The following is a 25,043-nucleotide window of genomic DNA, read 5'->3' on the forward strand; positions in this document are numbered from 1 at the left end:
TTCTGTTCCAATCCCTTCGTAGGACAGTAAGAGTCTTCCCTTCAGCTCCTCTGCACCCTCCCCAAAGTTGTGAAGAGGCATGTGTCAGCCCCGTAGGCTTCCTCCTGCCCAAGCATCCCAGGTGCCCCCTGCCCCCCTCTGCCTCCCACACTCGCTCTATGACATGCCAGTCTTCTCCCAGAATTCAGGAGTAAGCACGAGCACATTCCTTGAAACTATCCTCTTGTTGAGAGGTTGCTAATTCTTCCTTTCCTCTTTCTCTGGAGTTGAGATTTACTATCACTTGACTTTATAATCTGTATTTTACTAAAAAGCTGTACTGATGATACATAGCTCATAAATTAAATAGAAGTAAAATTATTTTTGTTTTAGGACTTCTCTGTGAATTTCCCATATCCCCCAAGATCACCAAACACCAGACAACTGGAGCAGGAATTCCTTCTTATGTGTTTTCTGTCTCCAACTGGCTGCAAAGTCCTTCAGGGGCAGAGCCAATCACTGAATAAATGTAAAGCAGTTAACTGTAGACAGTATTTTGCCTTAAGTTTCCTTCTGGGTGTATTTTTTTGTTTTAAAAATGAAATACTCTTGGGTATGTTACTATACGGAAGTGCCAGCTGGCTGCAATGATTCCGTTCACTCTGACTTCTTTGTCAGCAGTTATTCTACACATTAGGGAGGGAAGGAATTCTCCAAATTCTAGCTGCATAATTTCATGGTCTTCCTCCTCTTCTGGGTGTGGGGTAGGGTAGAGAACCAACTCACCACTCAGGCTCCTGCAGGTCCGACAGCTGAATCAGTCTTGAACAAAGGGCCTCCTATCAATCACCGGTCTCAAAGCCTACAACTGTCCAATCAACAGTAACCATTATGTGGCACAAGAGGGCTCAGGGGCATTAGCTGTTAACCTTAGCCTGCCATTTCTCCCATTCCAATGCTGGGTGGCAGAGTGCTCCCTAGAGCCCACCCAACGTTTAATGACCCATCAGGAAAAAGCATGACAGGGGCGCCTGGGTGGCTCAGTCGTTAAGCGTCTGCCTTCGGCTCAGGTCATGATCCCAGGGTCCTGGGATCGAGCCCCGCATCGGGCACCCCGCTCTGCGGGAGGCCTGCTTCTCCCTCTTCCACTCCCCCTGCTTGTGTTCCCTCTCTTGCTGCGTCTCTGTCAAATAAATAAATAAAATCTTAAAAAAAAAAAAAAAGGAAAAAGCATGACATCCACAAGTATTCTCTCTCCTGGTAGGTAAATTTAGAATATTTTGTTCCATAACTTTCATTCCGGCTGACAAAGAGGGAAAAAAAAATGTAAGGCTTTATTGAAACCTATGTGGCAAGACAAAGCCTCAGAAAGCAGACCGCTTAGATTTAAACAAGTACCGCATCAACGAGAGCCGAATCGGAGTTGTCCGCAAAAGGAAGTTGTTCTTTATTCCAGAAATAGCTTTAGAAAGTAACGAGTGTGGTGCTAATTAGAGAGGAGCCAGGCAGGCTTGCCTATCAAAGCACCCACCCTCCCTGGCTGATGCTTGGAAAACAGGGAGGTATTTCTGAATAACCCTTTTAAATGCTATTCGGAGTTGAGCTTTGTACTTCTGTGTAACCACAAGTTGCTGCTCCTAACAGTGTCACCAGGTATCTTAAATAATTGTACTGGGGAAAAGTGACGCTTTGAGCACCAAAGCAAGAACGGGATTTTCAGTGAGTGCAGCGGGCGGCGGCCTGGTAGGCCGAGGGCGCAGGGAGCCGTCAGGCTGAGTGCACTGGGGTCCCACAGTGCTTGTGCCACAGATCGATGGCCTTGCTCACAATCGCGTCCGAGCTGTCCCGGGGAATCTGTAGACAAGCAAACCAGTCGTTGTGAAACTTCAGTGTGTATAACATTCTCGTCTCCCTCATTCGCCACACCACAGCACTTACATCCCCCCCCCACCCCCCCGCCCCCCAAAGGTTCTCACGACTTTTCAGAAGCGATCATGTGAAAGGCTGCGGCCAGGGTCTTTGTTTCACAGGTCACCGGAGGACAGGCTGAAGAGCTCCGCTCAGACTACCCGGCTTTCAAGCCTGCACTGCCCACTGTGTGCCCCCCGGCAGGCTACCTGAGTTCAGATCCCACCTCTAAAAGGGGGCAATGACAGCCTCTCTTCCTAGGGCCATTTAGGATAATGTGGGAGACTCCGTGAAAAATACTTGGCATGGGCCCTGGCACTGTCAGCCACTAACAGGATGCTGAGGACTCCTGTACTCACCACGCCTTCACGTGGTGCTATTTACTGAGCCGCTATTCAAATGTTAATAGCGGCCAATTAAAAAAAAGAATAGATTCTGGGTCCAGTGAAATTCATCCCGGCATAAATCTCCTCCAACTCTCACCTGGTTAAGGGTATTCTAAGATACACAGACATTCATTTAGACCTTTCCCTACATGCACTAAGTATATACTTAAGCACATGATCAAACCCAACTGGGATTCCGCCAGATAGTAACAGCAATGAAAGGGCTTACAAAATCCCCCACAACATCAGGCTTCCTTTTCCACTAAGAAGGATTACTCGACCTCGCATGACAGATCTCACTCACCTCTTCCTTTTCTCAACAAGCTTCCTGGTGGTCACATCAGGCAATAAAACTCTGGTCTTCATGCACACACTCACGATAACAGTCTCACTCCTCAGACCATCATCCCCCAAAGAGATGATGCAAACTATAACCCACAGATCAACTTTAAGCTGATTTTTCCACGGGGAAAAAGTGTTTCTTATAAGGTAAAAATATCAGAGAAAGAATGTAATGCAATAGGAAAATCTGGCTTGCTAAATGGACTTCCTTTCTAGATTCAAAATCAAATTTTAAAAAAAAGCACACTTACATTTTCCAGAAACTTTGTTATCTTCTCTGCACTGTTCAGAGCCATTACTTTTATTTTAAAGGTTAATAAAATTTCCACAGCTACAAAAACTAGGATCTTACAGGATCCACTTACAACTTTATCCCAAACCCTATAAAAAAATCAAGTGATATAATAAAATTATGAGTTTGAAATTTATGTTTAAACATCTCAAATTACAAAATTAAATCAAATTACTCCTTTTAAGTATAAACTTCAGAGAAAAGCAGTAATGAAATAATCATCAGAAAAGCAAAAACACAACAAATCAGCCATTTTGAAACATATTTCACACACAATCAGCACTGGAAGGGAAAAAGGAAAGATCACTAAAAAGTACTTGCTCTGTAAGAGATCCACCAGACACCGATTCCCTAATGTTTTGAACCTGACATTTACGGGAAGGAAAGTCTTAAACCAAAGTTTGGATTTTATTAATATTGTGTAATGCTAATCTAATAATTAAATACTAAGGAATAACAAAAGCAGTATATGAAATGAGATCAATGCAATTTCATTTTCTAGTGGTTCAAATTCCTAAAACTTCTCCAAGAGCTTAAGGAGCTAGGGGGCACCTGGGTGGCTCAGTGGGTTAAGCGTCTAACTTTGGCTCAGGTCACGATCGCAGGGTCCTGGGATCGAGTCCTGTATTGGGCTCCCTGCTCAGCAGAGAGCCTGCTTCTCCCCTCTCCGCCCCCTGCCTGTGCTCTCTCTCGCTATCTCGCTCTCTAATAAATATTATTTTTTTTAAAAGAGCTTAAGGGGCTAGTTATTGATCTGCGACCACTCTAGAAAAACTATTCTGATAATTCCTATACCTCTTAAAGTTGGTGTTACACTCTATGTGCTTAGTCATGTACTGTCTTGTGATGTTCTCTGCATGTCACCTTTCTTCCCAACTACCTCATACAGTCTTGGGGAGGGGACAGGACTCTGAAATGCCAGCAACACATGTCTGAAACAAATGAAAGCTGAGTGTGAGTCTCTGATCTCTGCCCACCTTCAGCCACTTTAAAGATGTCATGATGGAACTAAGAAATAGGAAGATTTCCTCCAGATCAGGATCTACCACATTTCTGGACAAGAAAAGCCTAGACCTATATAAGCTCCCGGAGATGGTTTCAGATGTGAATAGTGTACAGCATCCAACAGACTGAGGCCTTCAAGTTTTCTAATTGTATATTCTAATATTTCTACCATTAATTTGTATTCATGTGAGGTTAACATTACTAATATTCCAGCATTTCTAACTGTATAAATAATAAGTAGAATCAAGTTGCTCTGTTGCCTGCCAGAGAAATTAGCTTCAAATTATGGTATTGTCCTAAAGCAAATTCATACTCTGAAGGACGATCACATTTGAAAAACCAGGATGCTCCTCGGCCTTCAGGCCTTTGACCATCTCTGAAAGCGATACTTGCCTCTGTAAACTGGATTCAGGCAAGCACCCTGCGAAGCACCTCTTGAACCAGAGATCATAAGGAAGTCTGGACAGCGCGGAACACGTCTTCAGATGACTCAGCAAACGGCTATCTTCCAGATTCAAGTATTGTTCAAAAGCCTTTGGCTGATGATTAAACAGGAAGGGAGATTACTCATTTCCTGTGACGTAACATTACCCGATCTTACAGCCTGTGATGAATAAGATGAATTGAATGTACATGCTGAATGCAAGTAAGTGCTAGAAAACAAAACTTAAGACTCACCCAAGTCATGGGTGACGCAAAGTTCCCAGGTCAGCAGCACTAACCAGAGCAACCAGCAATGTGGGACTGAGGGGTTTTCCAGGACGGGACCAGGAAAAACAAAACAGTTGTTCCCCCTAATGTGCCCCCAACAGCACTAACAAGGTTCCACAGCCAAAGGCAAAAGTCAACTGTTTGGGGGAACTAAGAAAGGCCCATGACGCTCCCAGGTGCCCTAGAGCCATCGATGATATACTCAGGAAAAAGGGAGAAGGGGAAAGGGTAAGACCAAAGAAACAGAGTGGGACCAAAATGGGGAGAGGGGGTTCAGAAGAATGAGACAAAAAGAGCTGGACGTGAAAAGGGCCCACCGGTCCTACACCACACCTCTGCCAAGCACTACTGTGCACCACGCCAAAGAGACCCCTACAACAGAGACATCCAGAGGAGACACTCTGTACCCCGCTTGCAGGAGAATTCTCAGGAGGCAAAAAATAACGTGGGGGGAACAAAGCACCTGGATTCCATCTGGTAGCCTCTCCCATGAAAAGTTAAGCAGCAGCCAACTCTAGGAGCCTGGGCTAGCTAACAAAGCCGGCTCCCAGACCAGCCAAATCCACCTGGCAAGCTGCTGTATTTAGGGTCCACTGGCCAAGAACGGCGCTTGGGGGTCAAACCCTGAAGTCTGTATTCCTTATCCAGAAAAACACGACGACATCCCTTATCACCTAAGCAAATGCAAATGTTTATTTTACTAAATATCTGCATCTCGCCCAAAGAGCTAATTCATAACCCTTACAATGTTTGCTAGAGCCAAACCCTATGCTACATACAGGGAATAGAGTAAATGACATAATGACATAATGTCCCTGCCTTCAGGGAGCATACAATCTGCTTGAGACAAACATATAGGGGCGCCTGGGTGGCTCAGTCATTAAGCGTCTGCCTTCGGCTCAGGTCATGACCTCAGGGTCCTGGGATCGAGCCCCACATCGGGCTCCCTGCTCAGCGGGAAGTTTGCTTCTCCCTCTCCCACTCCTCCCTGCTTGTGTTCCTGCTCTCACTGTCTCTCTGTCAAATAAATAAATAAATCTTAAAAAAAAAAGAGAGAGAGAGAGAGACAAACATGTAATAAAGCTATCATGGGGTAAGCACAGGATGCTGGACACATCGAGGTGGGAATCCAAACCCAGGCTTTACAAGTCACCTTTTCCCAGAGAGGTGACATCTGAGTTGGCTTACAAAGAATGACGGGAACTAGCCAGGCAAAGAGAGGCCCACATATTAATATCGGGCCCAGTTTTCTCCTCTTTCAGGGGATCTCTAATTTTTTCTGTTTAACCAAATTCCTAGACCTTCTCAAGAACACTACACACAGCTCCCCCAAACAGGAGTTTTCTCCAAAGTACAAGTTGTCAAAGGGCTCTTGTCCTCACCTTTCACCTCTAAAACCCTCTCTAGAATTTTGGGTAGTTCTGCCAATGGAATGTTTTTTCACAAACTGACATGGGTGAACACACACATACACATATTTATATATTATGTCTCATAGCAAAGAAAATCTCATCCAAAAGTCAGTACAAATAACAAATAAGATACAGATGAGTGAAAATTTTGAACTATTTATTGCCTCTTCCCTTACCATACTGTAAACTCAGTGAGGGCAGGGACTAGATCTACTTTGTTCACTGCTAGTTCTCCAGTACCTAGAACATTACTCAGCATAGTAAGCACTCAATATATAATCATTGAGTGAGTATCATGAATTAAATGAAACGCTGAAATGTTAATCAACATCTTGATAATCACTCAATGTACGTCTTCCTGCCAGTCTTAAATTTTTCTAAATCTTTTTTCCTCATATGTTCATTATAAGAAATCTCAAAAATACAGTAAAGAATAAAGAAGGATATAAAGATCCCTTAAACTCACACTACCCAAAGATAACGTCTGGTAATATATAGGTTGTATAGCACCCAATTGTTTTCCGGTATACATTACACACACTTTTATTAGTTGGCCTCATACTGAATACACAATTTAGTATCTTGCTGTTTGCACTCAACATATTGTGGGCATTTTCCCAGGTTAATAAACAACCTTAAAGGGTGAATATCCCTAAATAAAGAGAGCTTCTAAAAACAGAGAAGAAAAAGCCAAAACCTCCAAAGAAAAAAATGCAAATGACCCTCACCCATAAGAAAGATGCTCAACCTTGGTATTTAAAACAACAACAACAACAACAACAACAAACAAAACTACACTAAGGTATCATCTCTAGTAATCACACGACTGGGTATTTAGCCAACCAAAAAATATAAAAACACTAATTCAAGGAGATACATGCACCCCAATGTTTACTACAGCATTATCTACAATAACCCAAACTATGGAAACAGCCCAAGTGTTCACCAACAGATGAATGGATAAAGAAGATGTGGTATATATACACAATGGAATATTACTCAGCCATAAAAAAGAATGAAATCTTGCCATTTGCAATGACGTGGATTGCACTAGAGGGTATGATGTTAAGTGAAATAAGTCAGAGAAAGGCCAATACCATATGATCTCAGTCATATGTGGAATTTAAGAAACAAAACAGATGTGGGGCGCCTGGGTGGCTCAGTTGGTTAAGTGTGTGCCTTTGGCTCAGGTCATGATCCCAGGGTCCTGGGATCAAGCCCCACATCGGGCTCTCTGCTCGATGGGCAGCCTGCTTCTCCCTCTGCAGCTTCCCCTGCTTGTGCTCTCCGTCAAATAAATAAATAAAATCTTAAAAAAAAAAAAAAAAAGAACCAAAACAGATGAACATAGGGGAAAGGAAAAAGAGAGGGAGGCAAACCAAGAAACAGAATCTTAACTCCAGAGAACTGATAGTTCCCAGAGGGGAGGTGGGGGGTGGGTGAAATAGGCAATAGAGATTAAGAGTACACTTAACATGAGGAGACTGAGTAACATACAGAATTGTTGAATCACTATACTGTACACCTCAAACTAATACAACACTGTATGTGAACTATACTAGAATTAAAATTTTTAAAAATCAATGAAAAAAATTTCACCCTTAAAAAAAAGCTATACTGAGGTATCATCTATCTCTCACCTATCTGACTGGCAAAAATGACACACCATGTTGGCAAGGGATACTGTAGGGAAACGCATTCATTCTCATTCACTGGTCATGAGGATGAGGTCTATGAAGGAGAATTTGGAACTATCTAGCAAAATAACATATGCCTTTACCCTTTGATCCAGTCAACCTATTTCTAGGAAACATATCCCCCAAATACACTGGTAAATAAATGAAAAGGTATATGCACAAAACTATTTATCCGTAACACCAAGTATAACAACAAAAGACTAGAAACATCCTAAGTGGCCAAAAGAGGACAGGTCAGATAAACCGAAGTATATACACAGAGTGGAGTAGAAAGAGTGGAAAGAGATTAACCAGAGAGGCCGGCCAGGTCACACAATGAAGCTGTGAAAAGGAATAAGGAATGTCTCTATATACAGCTGACCCTTGAACAACATGAGTTTGAACTACGTGGGTCCACTGATATGTAAATGTGTTTTAATAAATGCACATGCACATTATAAATGTATATTTTCTTCCTTATGATTTTCTTAATAACATTTTTTCTCTAGGTTCCTTTATTGTAAGAATAGAGTCTATAATACATATAACATACAAAATATGTAATATGTGTTAATAGACTGTTCATGTTCTTGGTAAGGCTTCCAGTCAACAGTAGGCTACAGTAGTTAAGTTTCTAGGGAGTCAAAAGTTATACATGATTTTCAACTGTGTGGGGGCTTAGCCTCCCTAACTTCAGCATTGTTCAAGGGTCAACTGTATTACTTATGGCATGATTTCTAGCATATATCAGGTGAAAACAGCAGGATAGAGGAAAATGTGTATCACATGCTACTACTAAATCTAAGAAAGATAGTGAATATAAATACATATATATATATACTTTTTTTTTTAGTGGAAAGAGATAATATTTACATTGCCTGAAAGTTTTAGTATACAGCAAATGGTAGATGAGATTATAATTATATTTTACTGCTAAACTTTTAGGTTATTTCCAGTATTTCCATGACCCTCAAATTCTTACTTTATAAAGAAAAGAAAACATACCTCATCAACAGAAGGCAAAACCTGACAAAAAAAAAAAGACTTAACCACTCTGAGAGGAATTTATATTGAACTTAGGAAGAGGCTGTTAATAGCGTTTATTTAAAAAACAAAATAAACAAAATAACCTCTCTTTAGGATAGCTTTTAAAAAGCAGAGCAATGGCAATGAAAGTTAGTTCACTTACTTTACTGATTAAACAGATTTAAGCCTGAGATGGCTTAAGGACGGTCTGCTCTGGAAAGAGATTAACCAGAGAGGCCGGCTAGGTCACACACTGAAGTTGGATTCTATTTTCCTTGCCAAAGACAGGCCTCGTCAAAGAGCAACATTTCCTAAAGCTTGTAAGGAGAGGAGACGCTGTGATGTAACCCTATCAATCAGAATATTATGACATAATAAATGTGTCATCACCAGATAGAGTCTCATCTTCTTGTCATGTCAAAAACCCATCACTGCCCATCACATATACATTTCCCTAGGATGATAAAACAAGCTATGCTTTGTGATAACCAAATTTAGTTGGTAAAACCACAAAAATTTGAAAATGAGAGACAAGATTATAAAAACTCTACTTTAACAAGAAGCTAGGAAGAAGAGATCCACTAACCATAGTAATAAAAATTTTATGGGAAACTGAGCACAGCTTAAAGAGAAAAGATCACGTAAATCAGTAAGTCAAATAGCAACACAAAGGAAATTTAACTTTTCTTACACATTCTGAAGAACTTGAAAAAAAAACTTCGTAACTATTTAAAACTATGTGCTAAGTACTATAATGTACATATTAAAACAAATCTCTTTTTTGAAGATGAAATTAAGGTTTAGTGGGCATTGAGTATCTTGCTGATTCAAAACTCATTTCTAAAAAGACACTGGAGCTCAAGCAAAGCCAAGGCACTTTTGAAACAGAACAACAACATGAAGGAATTTTCCCTACCAGCTACCAAAACATACGAGGGAGCTATATTGAATAAATCATATGGTATTGGCCGAGGAACAGACAAATAGCTTGATGGGGGAAAAAACCCAGAAAGAGATTCAAAAACATACAGAAATCTAGTATATGATAAAGGTGGCATTTCAAATCTGTGAAAAAAAGAATGAACCGACAGATAGCATTAAGTGGTAGGTAGTTCTACTGCTTACTAACTGTATGACCTTGGGCAAGTTACTTAACTGCTCTGTGCTTCAGTTTCCTCATCTATAAAAACAGAGAGGTGTGCTAAAATTAAGTTTTCATGAACAAAGTAAACTGCCTGGCATGAAGCACGAGCTTAACAACTATCAAACCGAAAGGGGAAGAGGAGGCTGACTGAAGGTTTACTGTAGTTAACAACAAAGAAACAAGGTCAAACCTGTGTTGATAACCACTCACAAACACAAATCCCTCACAAATTAAAGGACTCAATTTTAAAATGTTTCAATATAGAGGCACCTGGGTGGCTCAGTCAGTTAAGCCTTTGACTCTTGATTTCAGCTCAGGTCATGATCTCAAGGGTCATGAGATTGAGCTCAGCATCGGGCTCCATGCTGGGCGCTGGAGCCTGCTTAAGATGCTCTCTCTCCCTCTGCCCCTCCCACCCCACCCCCACTCCTGCTTGCTTGAGCGCACTCTCTCCCTCTAAAAAAAAATATTAAAATAAAATATTTAAATATTTTTTAAAATTTAAAGTTTTTTAAAAATCTGTTTTTTAATCTTGGAGTTAGAAAGGGTTTCCTAAATAAGATACAAAAAGCAAAATACTGACATATCCGATTATATCAAAACTTTAAAAATCTCTATACAACAGACAGGGAGAAAAGACTGTGAATATAAGTAACGCAGGATTAATATCCTGACTATATCAATAACTCTTACAAATAAAAAAGAAAGATGCAAACAAAATAGAGAGGTGGACAAATACAAATGACCAATAAGCATATGCAAAGCTGCTCAGCTTCACCAGAAAATGAGAATATGTAAATTAAAATGAGATACCATTTTCACTATCAGATTAACAAAAATTTAAGAAACTATCAGGTATTGGCAATGGAGTGGAAAACAGAAAATCTTATCTGTTGGGGGAAGCAAAATCAGTATGCCTTCCGGGTGAGCAGCCTGGCAATTAAAAACTTTAAGTACATTTCTCTTTCAACCTAGCAATCCCCTTACAGGGACCTGTCCTACAGAAACACTCACATATGTAGAAAGGCTCATGTAGAAGGGCATGCGGACTGTCAACATGGAACTGTTATATTAAAACACGGCAAAATTCTTAACACGAAATAATATGAACACATTTTTAAGAGGAAAAAAAAGTGGTTCTAAATGAGTAGCTCTCAACCCTAGCCACACTTCAGAATCACCTGAAGCTTTTTAAAAAAAGATAGAATTCTGGGCCCCACCCACCCCCGAGATTCTGACTTAATGGGTTTGGGTGGAGGAAAGGCACTGATAATTTTTTAAAAGCTCCCAGGTGGTTCTTTTTTTTTTTTTTTTAAAGATTTTATTTATTTATTTGACACAGAGAGAGAGACAGGGAGAGAGGGAACACAAGCAGGGGGAGTGGGAGAGGGAGAAGCAGGCCTCCCGCTGAGTGGAGAGCCCGATGCAGGGCTCGATCCCAGGACCCTGGGATCATGATCTGAGCTGAAGGCAGACGCTTAACCGACTGAGCCACCCAGGTGCCCCTCCCAGGTGATTCTAATAGGAAGTCAGGGCTGAACACTACTGATCTGCACTGACTTGGAAAGCGCTCCAAGACGTCAAGTTTAAAAAAAAATTGTAGAGGGGCGCCCGGGTGGCTCAGCCATTAAGCATGTGCCTTCGGCTCAGGTCATGATCCCAGGGTCCTAGGAGCGAGCCCCACATCGGGCTCCCTGCTCAGCGGGAAGCCTGCTTCTCCCTCTCCCTCTCCCCCTGCTGTGTTCCCTCTCTCACTGTGTCTCTGTCAAATAAATAAAATCTTTAAAAAAAAAAAATTGTAGAGCCATATGAACAATATCATAATATTTACGTGTTTTTTGAAGTTATATATATAAAAAATAAATCATTATATGCATGTGTGTGCGCATAGATGGGCATGTGTACATATGTATATATACGTGGATGTGGATGGATTCCATCCAACCTAATGTACATAAAACAGTCTAGGATATACACCCAGCTAATGACAGTGTTTACTTCTTAGAAAGTGGGGGATGAGGACGTACAGATATATACGAACACTGGATTCATCCAGATTAATACTTCAAGAATATACTTGTGTTATCAAAAATAAAGAATTCGTTAAACATAAACTAGCAAAATGCTATAGAATTTACTTCAATACTAAATAAGAAAGGCTAATTAAATCATAGTATAATCTGGATCTCTTGATTTAATTAAGCAAGTAACATTATGCTTCCATCGCCATGCTTGTTTTCATTGAAATCAACTAAGTGGATTAAATTTTAAAATTCTGAAAATCAAATTTACGTAATTGAAATCTATAAAACACCCTTGTAACAGGGCTCTACAAAGCTAAAGGGTCTTCTCGCCAACTGCCCTGATGACTGCAGTTAGCACAGGGACCCTCAGGGCTCCATCGACTTCCATCAGCGCCCCTCCTCTGGCCCTGAAACCACGATCGGTTACTGCTTTCAACAGAATTTCCAAATGAAACAACTCAATGATTTAAGAAAAGAGACATTCATTTTTAAAGGAGAGAAACAAAGGGAAAAAAATAGAAAAACAGGATGGCAAAGAACCCCCACTGGCTTATGCGGAGGGAGCAAGTGCGGTGCCGCTCTCTGGACTCCCAAGTGAGCGCACCGCAGCCGGCCAGGAGGCTGCCCCGCTCAGAGCCATTCACCTCTCCTTCCTCACTAACAGAATCCTAGCTTAACAGATCACAACGGTGCCTGGCTAAAGCCAAACCAAACCACATTTCCCAGCCTCTGCTGCAGACAGAGGCGGCCAGGTGCCATAGTCCTGCCACTAAAAGATATGAGGAAGGAGAGTCTGGCCAAGGGAGACAGACTGGACTGGCTGCTCCTTCTACTCCTTCACTTTTGACTTCACCCTTCCTTCCTACCTGCCTAGAACACAGAGGTCGCGGCTGTCGCTCCAGCATCCAGCTGTGAGCAGGAGAAGGAGGATCACCCCTAACAATGCTGGACCGAGAGGGCAGGAGCCCAGGGCCCCGCAGATATCGTGGCACTCTGGCAGCAGCTCTGGCCTGCCTCACCTCTAGACTTCTGGTTACGTGAGAGGAAAAAATAAAGCTTCAGGTAGTTGGGCTTTCCGCTATATGCAGCCAAATTCAAACCTTAACTAATCCAGAGAGGCAATTCTAGATAAAGCCAGTAGATCCTAGACCAGGATAAGGAACAGAAAAGAGCAGGGGTTGCCAACTACAGCGTGCAGCAGGCCAAATCCAGCCTCGACCGTTCTTTCATGCACTGTCAGTGGCCGCTTGGGTGCAACAGGAGCTGAGCTGAGTGTTGGCAACAGAGACACAGAGACACAGAGACCATCTGGCCCACCACCCTGGAAATATTTACTACTTGATCTTTTACGGAAAACATCTGTTGGCTCCTACTATAGAGGGTCCACTCATAATTGTAGCAGCACGAGGAAGTAAGGCTATTTCCCCAGTACCACTGCTCACCCCTACCCCCGCAAGAACCAAAAAAGCACCCCTTACCAGCTGGGGTAAAAACTCCCGGTACTTATTATTTAATTGGTTCACAAAGCATCGGATGATCCAGTAACAGTCGACACTATCCTCTACCATCTCTTCCACGGCTTTGGCAATGGCAAGAAATACTTCATCTTCTGGCTCCTGAAAGATTAATAATAAATCCCTGGTAAAGGGAGGGAGCCAGCGAAGAGAGGAATACAGATTTCTCTCATAAAAATGAAACCTTACCCCCTAAATTTGAAAAGGCTGCATTAATAAATCAAAGTGCAACCAAAAAGCACACAGTCCACCACTAAAGAGAAGACCAGGGCAGAGATATGAGCAGGTAACCAAAGAAATCTATTTGTATCAGTGGTGCTTACAACTGTCCAGGTTTCAGACTGAGCACTCAGAGATTTTTCTACCTTTTAACATTTAAGGTTATCAAAGAAAACATAAATCATAAGCAAAGTGCTAACTCTCTCCACCCAAAAGTATTCCCAGGGCTAGAAGAGAATTTCTTTCAAAAGTATGTGATAAACACCACAAATAACTGGAGACGTTTGTTAATACAGTAATTTGCAAAAGTTCAAGGACTCCAAAAGGACTAATAAAGCATCTTCTTAAAAAAAATAAAGCATTTTCTTTATTTCAAAGCATTCATACATATCTTTAGAATTTTGTTCTAAGCACCTAATAAGTTAAAATGTCCCTAGAATCATAATTTTAGGAATCAGAAGAATGGCATTTCTCAAACCTTGTGTCAATACTCAGAATATGAATATAAACCTTCAAGTAAATTTCAACAAAGTAATCTTATAAAAACTAGAAACTCCTGAAAATCTATTCTGTTTTCAAACACCATATCTCACACAAAATTACATTTTCAGGAGCACCTAGGTGGCTCACTCAGTTAAGCACCCAACTCTTGATTTCGGCTCAGGTCATGATCTCAGGGTCACAGGATCGAGTCCCACATCGGGTGTGGAGCCTGCTTGGGGTTCTCTCCCTCTGCCCCTCCCCCAGCTCATGCACATGTGCACATGCACACATGCTCTCTCTTTAAAAAAAAAAAAAATTATTTTCATCTAGGATTTAACAGCCAAAGGACTTTAGTGTAAAAAAAGAAACTAAAAAGTATCTCTCGAATCCCTTAAAAGCCCCAAGTTAAATCAAAATTCCAAATTTAAAAAAGCATTTCATTTTAGGCCTCCTTTCAACTTCTTAATATTCTATAAAATGGCCAAGAGTAACAGAATCACAGTAGGAAACAAACTGAGGGTTGCTGGAGGGGAGGGGAGCCAGGGGATGGGGTAACTGGGCACTGGGCATTAAGGAGGGCATTTGATGTAATGAGCACTGGGTGTTATATGCAACTGATGAATCACTGAATTCTGCCCCTGAAGCCAATAATACATTATATGTTAATTAAAATAAATCCAAATAAAAATTTAAAAAAAAGTAACAGAATCACAAAAAATAAATTTTTCTAAACATTAATTAACGTATCAGAGGATGAGAGAGAAGGAAGAAAAGGGAAAGACAGTCTCCCTTCTCGGACTCCCACCCCTTACTGGGCACTGTGCTGGGTGCTCCTGAACGTGGCATCTCACTGGCTCTGGGACAGTCTGAGAGGTAGGGAAGAGGACCAATGTCCTTGAGTATGTTCCCAGCCCTGTGTCGAGTGCTGTCACACCCTCTACTATATGGTAACACTAATGAGGCTGAGTGGGGCTTGATGACTGGGGAGATGTGCGGTGGCAGAGCCAAAACCAACAGCTTGATGGTGTGTCTGCCCAAGACTACAGCAAAGTGTCTGGGCTTGGAACATGGGCAAGCTAAGTAGGGACGAGGTGAAAACCATAACCTATCATTTGGATTTCTTGAACTAATAGATACTCTAACCTAATTTAATACCTAATTTAAGAACTTGCAGAGTACTACCAACTTTGCTCTGCCAGAGATAAGCAAAATTTACAGAAGTTTGTTAAGATGGGGCGCCTGGGTGGCTCAGTCATTAAGTGTCTGCCTTCGGCTCAGGTCATAATACCAGGATCCTAGGATCAAGCCCCATATCGGGCTCCCTGCTCCGCGGGAAGCCTGCTTCTCCCTCTCCCACTCCCCCTGCTTGTGTTCCTACTCTCGCTCTCTCTCTCTGTCAGATAAATAAATAAAATCTTAAAAAAAAAAAGGTTTGTTAAGACTTCCAATTATTTTCAGGGCCATTCTCTCTTGATAAAGTTAATACAAGTGGACAACCTCAGGTCTGTCCATGGGAGCCACATCATTCACTTCAAAAGAAAGAACAAGTCAAAACTCAAAGTGCTATGTGGGTTGGTTGCAAACTGCAATAAAAAAATAAGTTTCGGGGTGCATGGGTAGCTCAGTCGGTTAAGCATCTGCCTTCGGCTCAGGTCATGATCCGGGGTCCTGGGATCGAGCCCCACATCGGGCTCCCTGCTGAGTGGGGAGTCTGCTTCTCCCTCTGCCCGCCCCCTCAGCTCATTCTCTCTCTCTCTCTCAAAGTCTTTTTAAAAAAAAAAGTTTTATAGAATAGCACAGCTTGCAGGCAAATCCTGATTTTGAGCAATCACTGTTTTAGCCACACACACAAAAAGTTAAAATGCCTAAAATGAACTTCCAATTGCATTAAAATAGCCAAAGCCAAGAGCTATAATCATTCCTTTACCTGAACTTTCCCTCTTTCCCCTTTATGAACAACAAGCAGTCCAAGTAACTGGAGTTAAAGGTTTGTCAAAGACGGAAGTTTAAAAACAGGTTGGGGCCTGTGGGGCTGAGGCCGAGGAGGGTCAAAGTGAAGGAGGCAGCCCACTGGGCCTGCAGGTGAGGGCCAAGAGGTAGTTGGCACGATCGCTTCCAACCAGAGGAATGAGCAAAGAAGTAACTGTACTAAGGGGAGGCCTTTCATATTTGCCACTGTCAGACAGGAAGCTGCAAACACAGAAGGGTGAAGGCAAGAAGAACTGGTGGTGCTGGGCTGGGATCAGAGGCGTCAGCGTGAACTGAGCCTTTTTCACATTCAGAGATAAAGAGACATATAAACATACATAGGTGTGTGTATGTGTGTACAGGATCTTATGTATTTATAGAATGTATATGTATTTCCTAGCTCTGCCGACTGACAGGCCCTAGAAGCAACATCACACTGGAAACAACAAGCACATCTAGTGCTCCCTTCTTAGTTTCTAAATACCACACACTGTTCAAAACAGAAATGGCTGATTTTAGGACTGGGCTAGAAAAAGTACAAGATGGGCTTGGAGTATCTTTTTGTGCCAGAAAGTAAGGAAATGCTCAATGATGGAACTTGTCATAAAGACACAGAGGAGAGCCACTGAATGTTTCTAAAGTGGGGCGCCTGGGTGGCTCAGTCAGTTAAGCATCTGCCTTTGGCTCAGGTCATGGTCCCAGGGTCCTGGGATCGAGTCCCACATGGGGCTCCCTGCTCAGCGGATAGCCTGCTTCTCCCTCTACCTCCTGCTCCCCCTGCTTGTGTGCGAGCTCTCTCAAATAAAATCTTAAAAAAAAAAAAAGTTTCTAAGGCAAAATATGATGCAAAGGCCAGCAAGACAGAACAGTCTAGAGTTGAACTAAGCATCAAGCATCAAACTAAAGTACCACTAACCAGTGGAAAGGAGGGACTTCGAGGCAACTTCCCAGACTCCAGCTGATACATGCGGAGATAGACTTCAACCTGAGGTGTGGCATCGCTGACAAAGCGAACAACTTCCAGGGCATGAAGGACATCACAGTACTGCTCCTTGCGATACATCATCACCTGGGCATGGGATTCGTGGTGCGGAGGCAGGATCCCTATACAGAGACCAAGAGGAAAAAAAGAACGGGCAAAATACGGAGACACAGACCCAGATCCCTCTATTACAGAGAACCAAGTGAGAAGCTGCCCAGCACGATTAGACCGGAATCACACAGCTATTTAGTTACCACACAGATTCTGTTTTACAAATTCTCTCTACAAAACAGTCTTAAAATTTAAGTACTATCAGTATTTGAAGGCCAACTGCATCACTGATATTTAAGAGAAATATGATAAGGGCATCATAAAGCCCCTGAATAAGTGTGCCACCTGAACAACATAATAACCACATCAATTATCATAATGATTTCATTCAATTTATGACTGTCAGCCTAGGGCTCCCCCAGCTCCTACAGACGTATCTCCAGGTTTTGCACTTGGTCCCTGCTATGGACTGAATTGTTTCCCCCCAAAATTCATATCCTAAAGCCCCAACCCCAGTGTACCTATAAGTGGAGATAGGACTAATAAGGAGTGATTAAGGTTAAATGAGGTTGTAATCCAACAAAGCTGGTGCCCTTCTAAGAAAAGGAAGCCATCCCAGAGTTTGCCGTCGCTCTCTACCACGTGGGCACAGAGTGGGAAGGTGAGCATCCACACGCCAAGAAGGGAGGCCTACAGCACCAACAACCAAACCAGCCAACACCTTGATCCCAGACTTCTCAGCCTCCAGAACCGTGAGGATATAAACCGTTGTTTAAGCTGCCCGGTCCATGGTATTTAGTGAAGGCTGCCTGAGCTAACAATACAGGCCTCTCATCTCAGAGCCACCACAACTCATCAAATCCTTCTCTTCCCCAACAGGCAAACTTGCTCACAAAGTGGTCTAGCTTCAGGACCACAGAAATCTCTAATTTTCGCTGATGAGGCCACCTTACATTACATTTTGATGCCATTTTATGCTCATTAACCCATTTAGACATGTCTACCTGTGAGGCTTTGGGGCAAAAACCTATCTTTTATTTTTCTTTTACAAACGGCATGGAAAAAGCCTAGTGGAAAGCGCACTGGAGGCTTTCAGTCTAGTCCCAGGTCTGATAACACCAGGACTCTCACAAATATCTCTCTGGAAACTTGTTTCCTCAGCTGTCAGAGGTGGGAAATGGGATGGATAAGCATCTCACCAAACGTTCTTTGTACAACTAGCCCCAAAAGTCCACATGAGAAACATGTACCAAGGGTCAAATAGATTTACAAAACGGTGATAATGAATTTTCAAGGCTCTAAATTCTGCTATTAAAAAAAAAAACATCTTAGGGGTGCCTGGGTGGCTCAGTCGGTTGAACGTCCGACTCTTGATTTCTGCTCAGGTCATGATCTCAGGGTCCTGGGATTGAGCCCCACATCAGGCTCTGTGTTCAGTGCAGAGTCTAGTTGGAATACTCTCCCTCCCCCCCTCCCCCTGCACGCTCTCTCTCTCTCTCAAATGAATAAATAAAATCTTAAAAACCTTATTTATTCCAGCCTCATTAAATTTAACAAGACCATATAGGAACATGGATTCTGGAGTCAAAGTTCCTGGGTTTGAACTCTAGCTCTAAAATTAACTGGCTGGATGACAGTCAGCGACTTATTTAGTTTTCCTACGCCTTAGCTTCTCCATCTGAAAAATGAGACTAATAATACCTATCTCATAGTTATTGTAATGATTAAAGAATGAATATACATAAAGTGCCTAGGAAGTATACAGCACGTACTAAGCTAGTATAAGTGTTAGCTATACATTTGACTAAGGATCACTCTTTGGTATAAAAAAACACAGATCCAGTATTCTAGAGAATATTCTGGGAAACAAAAGTTGGATGAGCTCGGAAGACTTTAGCTAACATGATGCCATGTTAACATTAGAACCTAACTCAGCTAAATGTTCTTTGTCCCGACATAAAGCTTTACCTACCTTAGCTTTGGGGTTCTGTGCCAGGCTTCTGGAAAAGTCAAGGGAATACACTAAAATGTCCTCCAAATCTGGGCTAATAAAGACTAAACAGCTGTAATTCAACCTTCTTCATACTACCAGGGGCAGCACAGTGCTTCCCATGTTAAGCCTCAAACTAAGAGCTAGTTCTAAAAAGCTTCTTTCCGATATTTACCTAAATCTATCAGGAAGCAGGCCTGACGAGGTCCCTGAGTAATCAACACCTGTGCTTGGAAGCGTTAGCTTGTCTCCTACACAGCGTGGCAGTTCCAAATCTCCAGCATCTTTACCACAAAATAACAAGAAAGACTTACCTGATAAAGACAAGTGGGAAAAACAGAGGTGATGAACGAGTCTTGGCACTCATGAAGTGTCACAGAGTACCACGAATCCACTGGTATTATTAACTCATAAGACACACAGTATTTCCCAGCAGAAATAGATAGTATCAGCATTACTGCCTAAAAGACATCCCTGGAAGGCTTTTTTTTTTTTTTGATGGCTACCGGAAACACCAAGATTGAAGAAAAAAATGCTCAGGGAAAAACTACAATAGTTGATACTTGCTCTCTAGACGTTACCTGGATGGTGGCCCACCAGAAACCCAAGTGCACGAAGACTGCCAGGACGTACAACAAAAAAAGGCATCATATAGTGCTTTCTAGTATGGGTTGTATTCCCCCTCTGCCTCCACATTACATAATCAGACTTAGGACTGCAGATTTCTCAAGTCCTGAAAATACAGTACATTTTGGAAAGAAAATGGGCTCTACCAACCTAAGCTCAAATCCTAGCTCAGCCACTTACAGACTCCAGGCCTTAGGTAAGTGATTTAGCCTGCGGTCTTTGTCCCCATCTGTAAAACCGGGATATTAATACCTACCTCACTGGAGAATTCTGGGCTTACTCTCATTTTTTTTTAAAGAAAGAAAGAAAAGGAGAATGGTAATGGATGGATGTTATATGCATCAGCAGGCTCAGCAGTCATAGAAAAAAAAATCTCGGCTCAAATGGGATGCTGCCAGTCACTTGTGGAACCTAATACACTTTTTCTTCCACAGAAACTGAGCAGGTTCCTTTCTCCTTCTCCTTCAGCCACTCATCACTGAAATGTACCAATTTGTGCTTTTAGGAAGTAAAAACTCTTCCTTTTTTTTTTTTTTAAGATTTTATTTATTTATTTGACAGAGAGAGAGAGAAAGCACAAGTAGGCAGAGAGGCAGGCAGAGGGAGAGGGAGAAGCAGGCTCTCCACTGAGCAGGGAGCCCGATGCGGGGCTCGATCCCAGGACTCCGGGATCACGACCCGAGCCGAAGGCAGCCGCTCAACCGACTGAGCCACCCAGGCGCCCCAAAACTCTTCCATTTCTCTCTGAGAGAGCACTCATCAGGAAGTTAGAACTCTGCAGCTGGGAATCACAGAGGTAACAAATTGAGAGCTACGACCTCAGAGTTAGTTTAGCTCAATAGCCTCATTTTACAGGTGTAAAAACTGAGGCCTAGCAGGGTCTTCCTCAGGGTTACCCAGGTGATGGTAAAGCCCAGACCACTTCTTTCTCCAATACGATGCTCTTCCCACGCCCAGTTTCAGGAACACACGTTACTTTCTCTTCTGTCATGACTAGACTGACACTCTTAGAGTCATATGTAATGTACTGCTACTGAAGTCACCTTCTTAAACAAACGCTTTCACGGTGAGCAGTAATTCAGTCTCCTGAGAGTAGATCCGACATGCAGTAAAGGGCCTAAAAAAATCCTTTTTCTGACTGATAAGATGACGAATATCCCCTCACTCAACACTTTTGAAGATAAACCTTCCAACCGTTGGGTCTCATACCTAGAAGCACCTTCCACACCAGCGCACGGTACATGGACGGGAGAGGGAACCTCTGACTAAAGTAAAAAATTTTTCAATATCCAAGGGGAAGGAAAAAAAAAAAAAAACAGTTAGAAGCTTTTTACGCTGATCACGTGAAAGCGCATTTCATTTTTAAAAAATTAAAGTAGAGTAACATTTCTTCAGAAGAATTCTACTCCCGTCAGTAAATCTAGGAAAGGCAATGCTGGTCTGATTTCTAGCCCAGGTGTTCCATCAACTAGCTGTTTAAAAACAATCAGTGCCTCATGGCACAGGTGATGCATTTTGCATATATTACCACATTCTCTACAACATAGCAGTAGGTACTGTTTATAGGATTTATTTCATTTAATCCATACTGCAAGCTTGTTGGGTGCAGCAATTGGGGTGTGTGGGTGGCTCAGCCGGTTAAGCGTCCGATTCTTTATTTTAGCTTAGGTTGGGATCTCAGCGTTGTGGGTTCAAGCCCTGCATCGGGCTCCCTGCTCAGCGGGCAGTCTGCTTCTCCCTCTCCCTCTCCCCCTCCTCCTCACTCATGCTCTCTCAAATAAATAAAGATTTCTCTTTTTTAAAAAAAATGCAGGGGCACCTGAGTGGCTCAGTTGGTTAAGCGACTGCCTTCGGCTCAGGTCATGATCCTGGAGTCCCTGGATCGAGCCCCTGCTTCTCCCTCTGACCCTCCCCCCTCTCATGTGCGCTCTCTCTCATTCTCTTGGTCTCAAATAAATAAATAAATTTTTTTAAAAATGCAGAAACTGAAGCTCCAAGTAATTAAGTGACTTGATTAAGTTAGTACAGCTAGTGAGTGGCATGGTCAGCCCTCAAATCTCTACATTTTCCAATAAACCACACTCAACTGTCCTGGACCTCAGATCCCCCTACTTGTCAAATAAAAATAATTCCAGACATACTTAAAAAACACAGACTGTCTAGTGAGGATCAAAGATCAGGTGGGAAATGGTTTTGAAATTTTAAAAGCATTCTACACATATAAAGAACTATTCTTCCCTATGGTTCAGTTTATTTTATTCTAATCAAAAGAACAGACCTTATTACTATAAAGAAACTAAAATATCAAGGCATAATGTAGTCTCAGTATTTCCACAGAAGAAAAATCATGGCCAAGAGTTACCCAAAAGCTAGTAACACCTCTGAAAACTGAGAAAAGGAAATATATGGGAAACATGAGAAAAAACATCACTGACTTCTTGAGACCTTTCAAAGACATCTGACTTGGCCTTGGCAAAATATCAACTTGAAAAATCTATAACTTCTCCCAAAATACACTGTTCACCTGTCATCCTATCACTAAAAAATACAGCAGGTAACAAATACTTCTGAATGTCTTTTAAGATAGCATTTCTTTCAGGACAGCTGGGATGATTAAAACCCAATAACTTTAATTTAGCTTGTAAAACTCACCCAGCCGGTCATCTTTTAGGAGAATTTCCAATGATTTCTTTTCTTCAACTCCACGAAACCCCACTTTCTCATAATATACTGAACGGAAGTTTCTCTGAGAGTCCTCAGTCATGTTTCATTCTTGGAGGAGAGAGAAAGAGCAGGAAGGGGGAAAGAGTGTGCTTAAAAACAAAGAATGAAGAATTGGGAATTTTTCCAATGATTTTCTGCAACTTCCCCCAAGAATTCGATATTCTAAAATAAGCTGGCTGCCCTTGCGTAGAACTCAACATTAAATATCTCCTTTTAAACAACTAACACCACCTCACTTATGTTCCTTGGCCTAAAACCAAGACATAAAACTAAAGTCCTCTGAGCTGCTAAAACAGATTTTGCAAGGTGCAGGCACTAGGGTTCCTACTTTGGGGAGTTCCTAGTCATTGCACACGTTCAAAGAAAAAAATTAGTGAAATATGAAGATGGACAAGTCATGCAAAAGGGGTTACCAAACCGTATCCACTAGGATTCCTTTTGTTTTATAAATACTATGCATTTAAAAATTAGACTATATTATAAAATATTGGCAATGAGTTATCTTTAGGTAGTAGGATTCCGGGTGATTTAAATCTTTCTTTTGCTTAGCCATATTTTTGAATGGACATTTTGTAAAATGAAAAACGAAGCTGTAAAGTAAAAAGCCACAAGTTTGCAATTACCAAAATTCAGAGCCCACCACAGATTAACAGCACTATATCGTAAACCAGAAGAGGGGCAGGAGCCTAGCCTGTTGACAAGTGATGCCACAAAGCTGGGGACAGAATAACGACTCAAAATCTGGCATCAGAATTCAAAAACTTCAGTGGTCTCGGGTTCTTTCACAATAAACGTTCATAAGACTGACAGCAAGTCATCAGGAAAAGGTCAAATTGGGTTGGCATTTTAAGAATAAAATGGATGTAACACATTTTTCAGGAAGTACTGGCACTGCCTGACCTAAATGCTTAAAACGTCGATGCAAAAGAAAAAAATACATATATACATAAACATATGTTTTAGAAACCTGAGGTTTTAGAAATCCTGAGAAGTTTCAGACAGCCACGGTCTTATTGAAAAGATACGCTCTGAGCCCCTTCAGTCACAGGAAAGAGGAGGAATCGTTTAAAATGAGAAATTCTAAAGGGTTCTGAGCTTTGGGGACCAATTAAAAAAAAAAAAATTCCAAAGCACTAAAACGCTAAAGGAGTTCGGGGATTCATTTAAAAACAGCATCCAAACAGCTGCAGGGTGATGCGGTGCCCGTGGCCTAAAAACGCCATTCTCGGATTGCACTACAGCAGCATACAAGTCCTGGAGGAAATACGGTAAAGTGACACTCCGGCCCCTGAGCGTCCACTTCAGGAAATGCAAACACACCCCGGTCCGAGACCCCAGGTCCCGTTCTCCCTATTATGCTTCACCTCTAGTAGTGGAAACCACACCCGGGTTGAGACTAAGTGGTCCGGGGGAGGCAGCGGAAACCAGGCCCAGCGCGCTGACCGGCCAGCGGGCGACGTTAGGCCGCCGAGGACACGGACGCGCCCCTCGGGGGAGGGAGGAGGCCACACACCTGCACCGGGGAAGCCAGCGACCCGTAGCCGCAGCCGCCGCCGCCGCCGCCGTCGCCGGACGTGACGTCAGTACCGGCCCGAAGGGCGGTGCCGAGAGTGCGCGTGCGTACAGAGCATGCGCAGAAGCTCCATTCCCGCTCAGACACCCGGACGCTTGAAAGAGCAGAAAGGGTCTGGGGTGCGAGGCTCAGGCTGCCTCCTCCCGCGGCGCCAGCCCCCGGCATCCGTCCTCTGTCTCCCCCCGCCCACACCTGGTCCGGAGAATCTCGCTACCCCCTTGTCCCCTCTGTGCTGGGCGGCTAGTGTTTGGGATGCTCTCTCCTCCGGGGCTGTAAGGTCCCCGCCTGCGGGAGACGTTGGAGCCTGGGCGGATGCTCCCCAACCTGTCTGCAGTAGAAGACTCCTGTTTAGATTCTTTATTCCCCTTTTATTCTTCCAGTATGTGGAAACAAGTGAAGACCAACCACATGAAAAATGCAAAGGCAATTTATTCAGAACTTGCTATGCAGGAGAGCCACCATCCCTCGAGTTTTGGCAGAAAAATCAAAGGCAGACAGAGGAGTGGGAACGGTTGATAGAGGAAAAAGGCAATGCTTCAGGCGTGCCCTCGTTGAAGGCTATTGGCGTGGGAAAGCTGTAGGGAGACTAATTAGAAGTGGGGCATCCTGTGTGATCCTAGCCATCGTCAGTTAGCCATGTGTGGCTTTCTGTGGTTGATCCTGAGTTGGGACAAAAATTAGGAAAGCTGTCAGTTATTAATCAAGTCCTGGCCATTCGGGGCCAATTGTTACAGTCGTTTATTGTTTAACTTCCTGGGTTGTTTCTAAAGCTAGCAATCTGGCTTCCTGCAAGTCTGACTTAAAACAGGCAGGCTTCCTAGGCTGATTATTATAGATAAGGCATCGGTTTTCTATCGAGGTTACTGCAGGTTGTGGGTCAGAGTTCTGTTTGTACATATGGTTGGACCACTGTATATTCAGATTAAACACTATAAAAGTAAATTATGAAAAATTAAGATTAAAAACAAGATATACTAAATACAAGCCCCAATCTATTAAATTTAGCA

The 25,043-nt window shown here is 42.5% G+C and overlaps 1 protein-coding gene across 1 annotated transcript; it reads right to left on the minus strand.

Moving 5' to 3' along the window:
* Positions 1-1,401: 1,401 nt before the first annotated feature.
* On the minus strand, positions 1,402-24,031 carry TBC1D7 (TBC1 domain family member 7). The gene is made up of 7 exons (XM_044917350.1): positions 23,977-24,031; positions 22,392-22,511; positions 17,006-17,193; positions 13,384-13,521; positions 4,306-4,451; positions 2,867-2,996; positions 1,402-1,833 (listed from the first exon to the last, which is right to left on the minus strand). Exons 2-7 carry the CDS (start codon positions 22,501-22,503, stop codon positions 1,747-1,749), a joined length of 801 nt encoding a protein of 266 aa, XP_044773285.1. The 5' UTR covers positions 22,504-22,511; positions 23,977-24,031; the 3' UTR covers positions 1,402-1,746.
* Between the last annotated feature and the right edge of the window lie 1,012 nt (positions 24,032-25,043).

This window comes from Neomonachus schauinslandi, chromosome 8 (genome assembly GCF_002201575.2).
Source record: "Neomonachus schauinslandi chromosome 8, ASM220157v2, whole genome shotgun sequence".
NCBI lineage: Eukaryota > Metazoa > Chordata > Mammalia > Carnivora > Phocidae > Neomonachus > Neomonachus schauinslandi.

Coding starts and splice junctions, on each gene's coding strand:
- TBC1D7 (XM_044917350.1), bottom strand. CDS start 22,503: ATGACTGAGGACTCTCAGAGAAACTTCCGTTCAGTATATTATGAGAAA. Junction 4,452..13,383: donor GGGAGTTTTTACCCCAGCTG/GTAAGGGGTGCT, acceptor TTTAATCATCAG/CCAAAGGCTTTTGAACAATA. Junction 1,834..2,866: donor TAACAAAGTTTCTGGAAAAT/GTAAGTGTGCTT, acceptor GCTTGTCTACAG/ATTCCCCGGGACAGCTCGGA.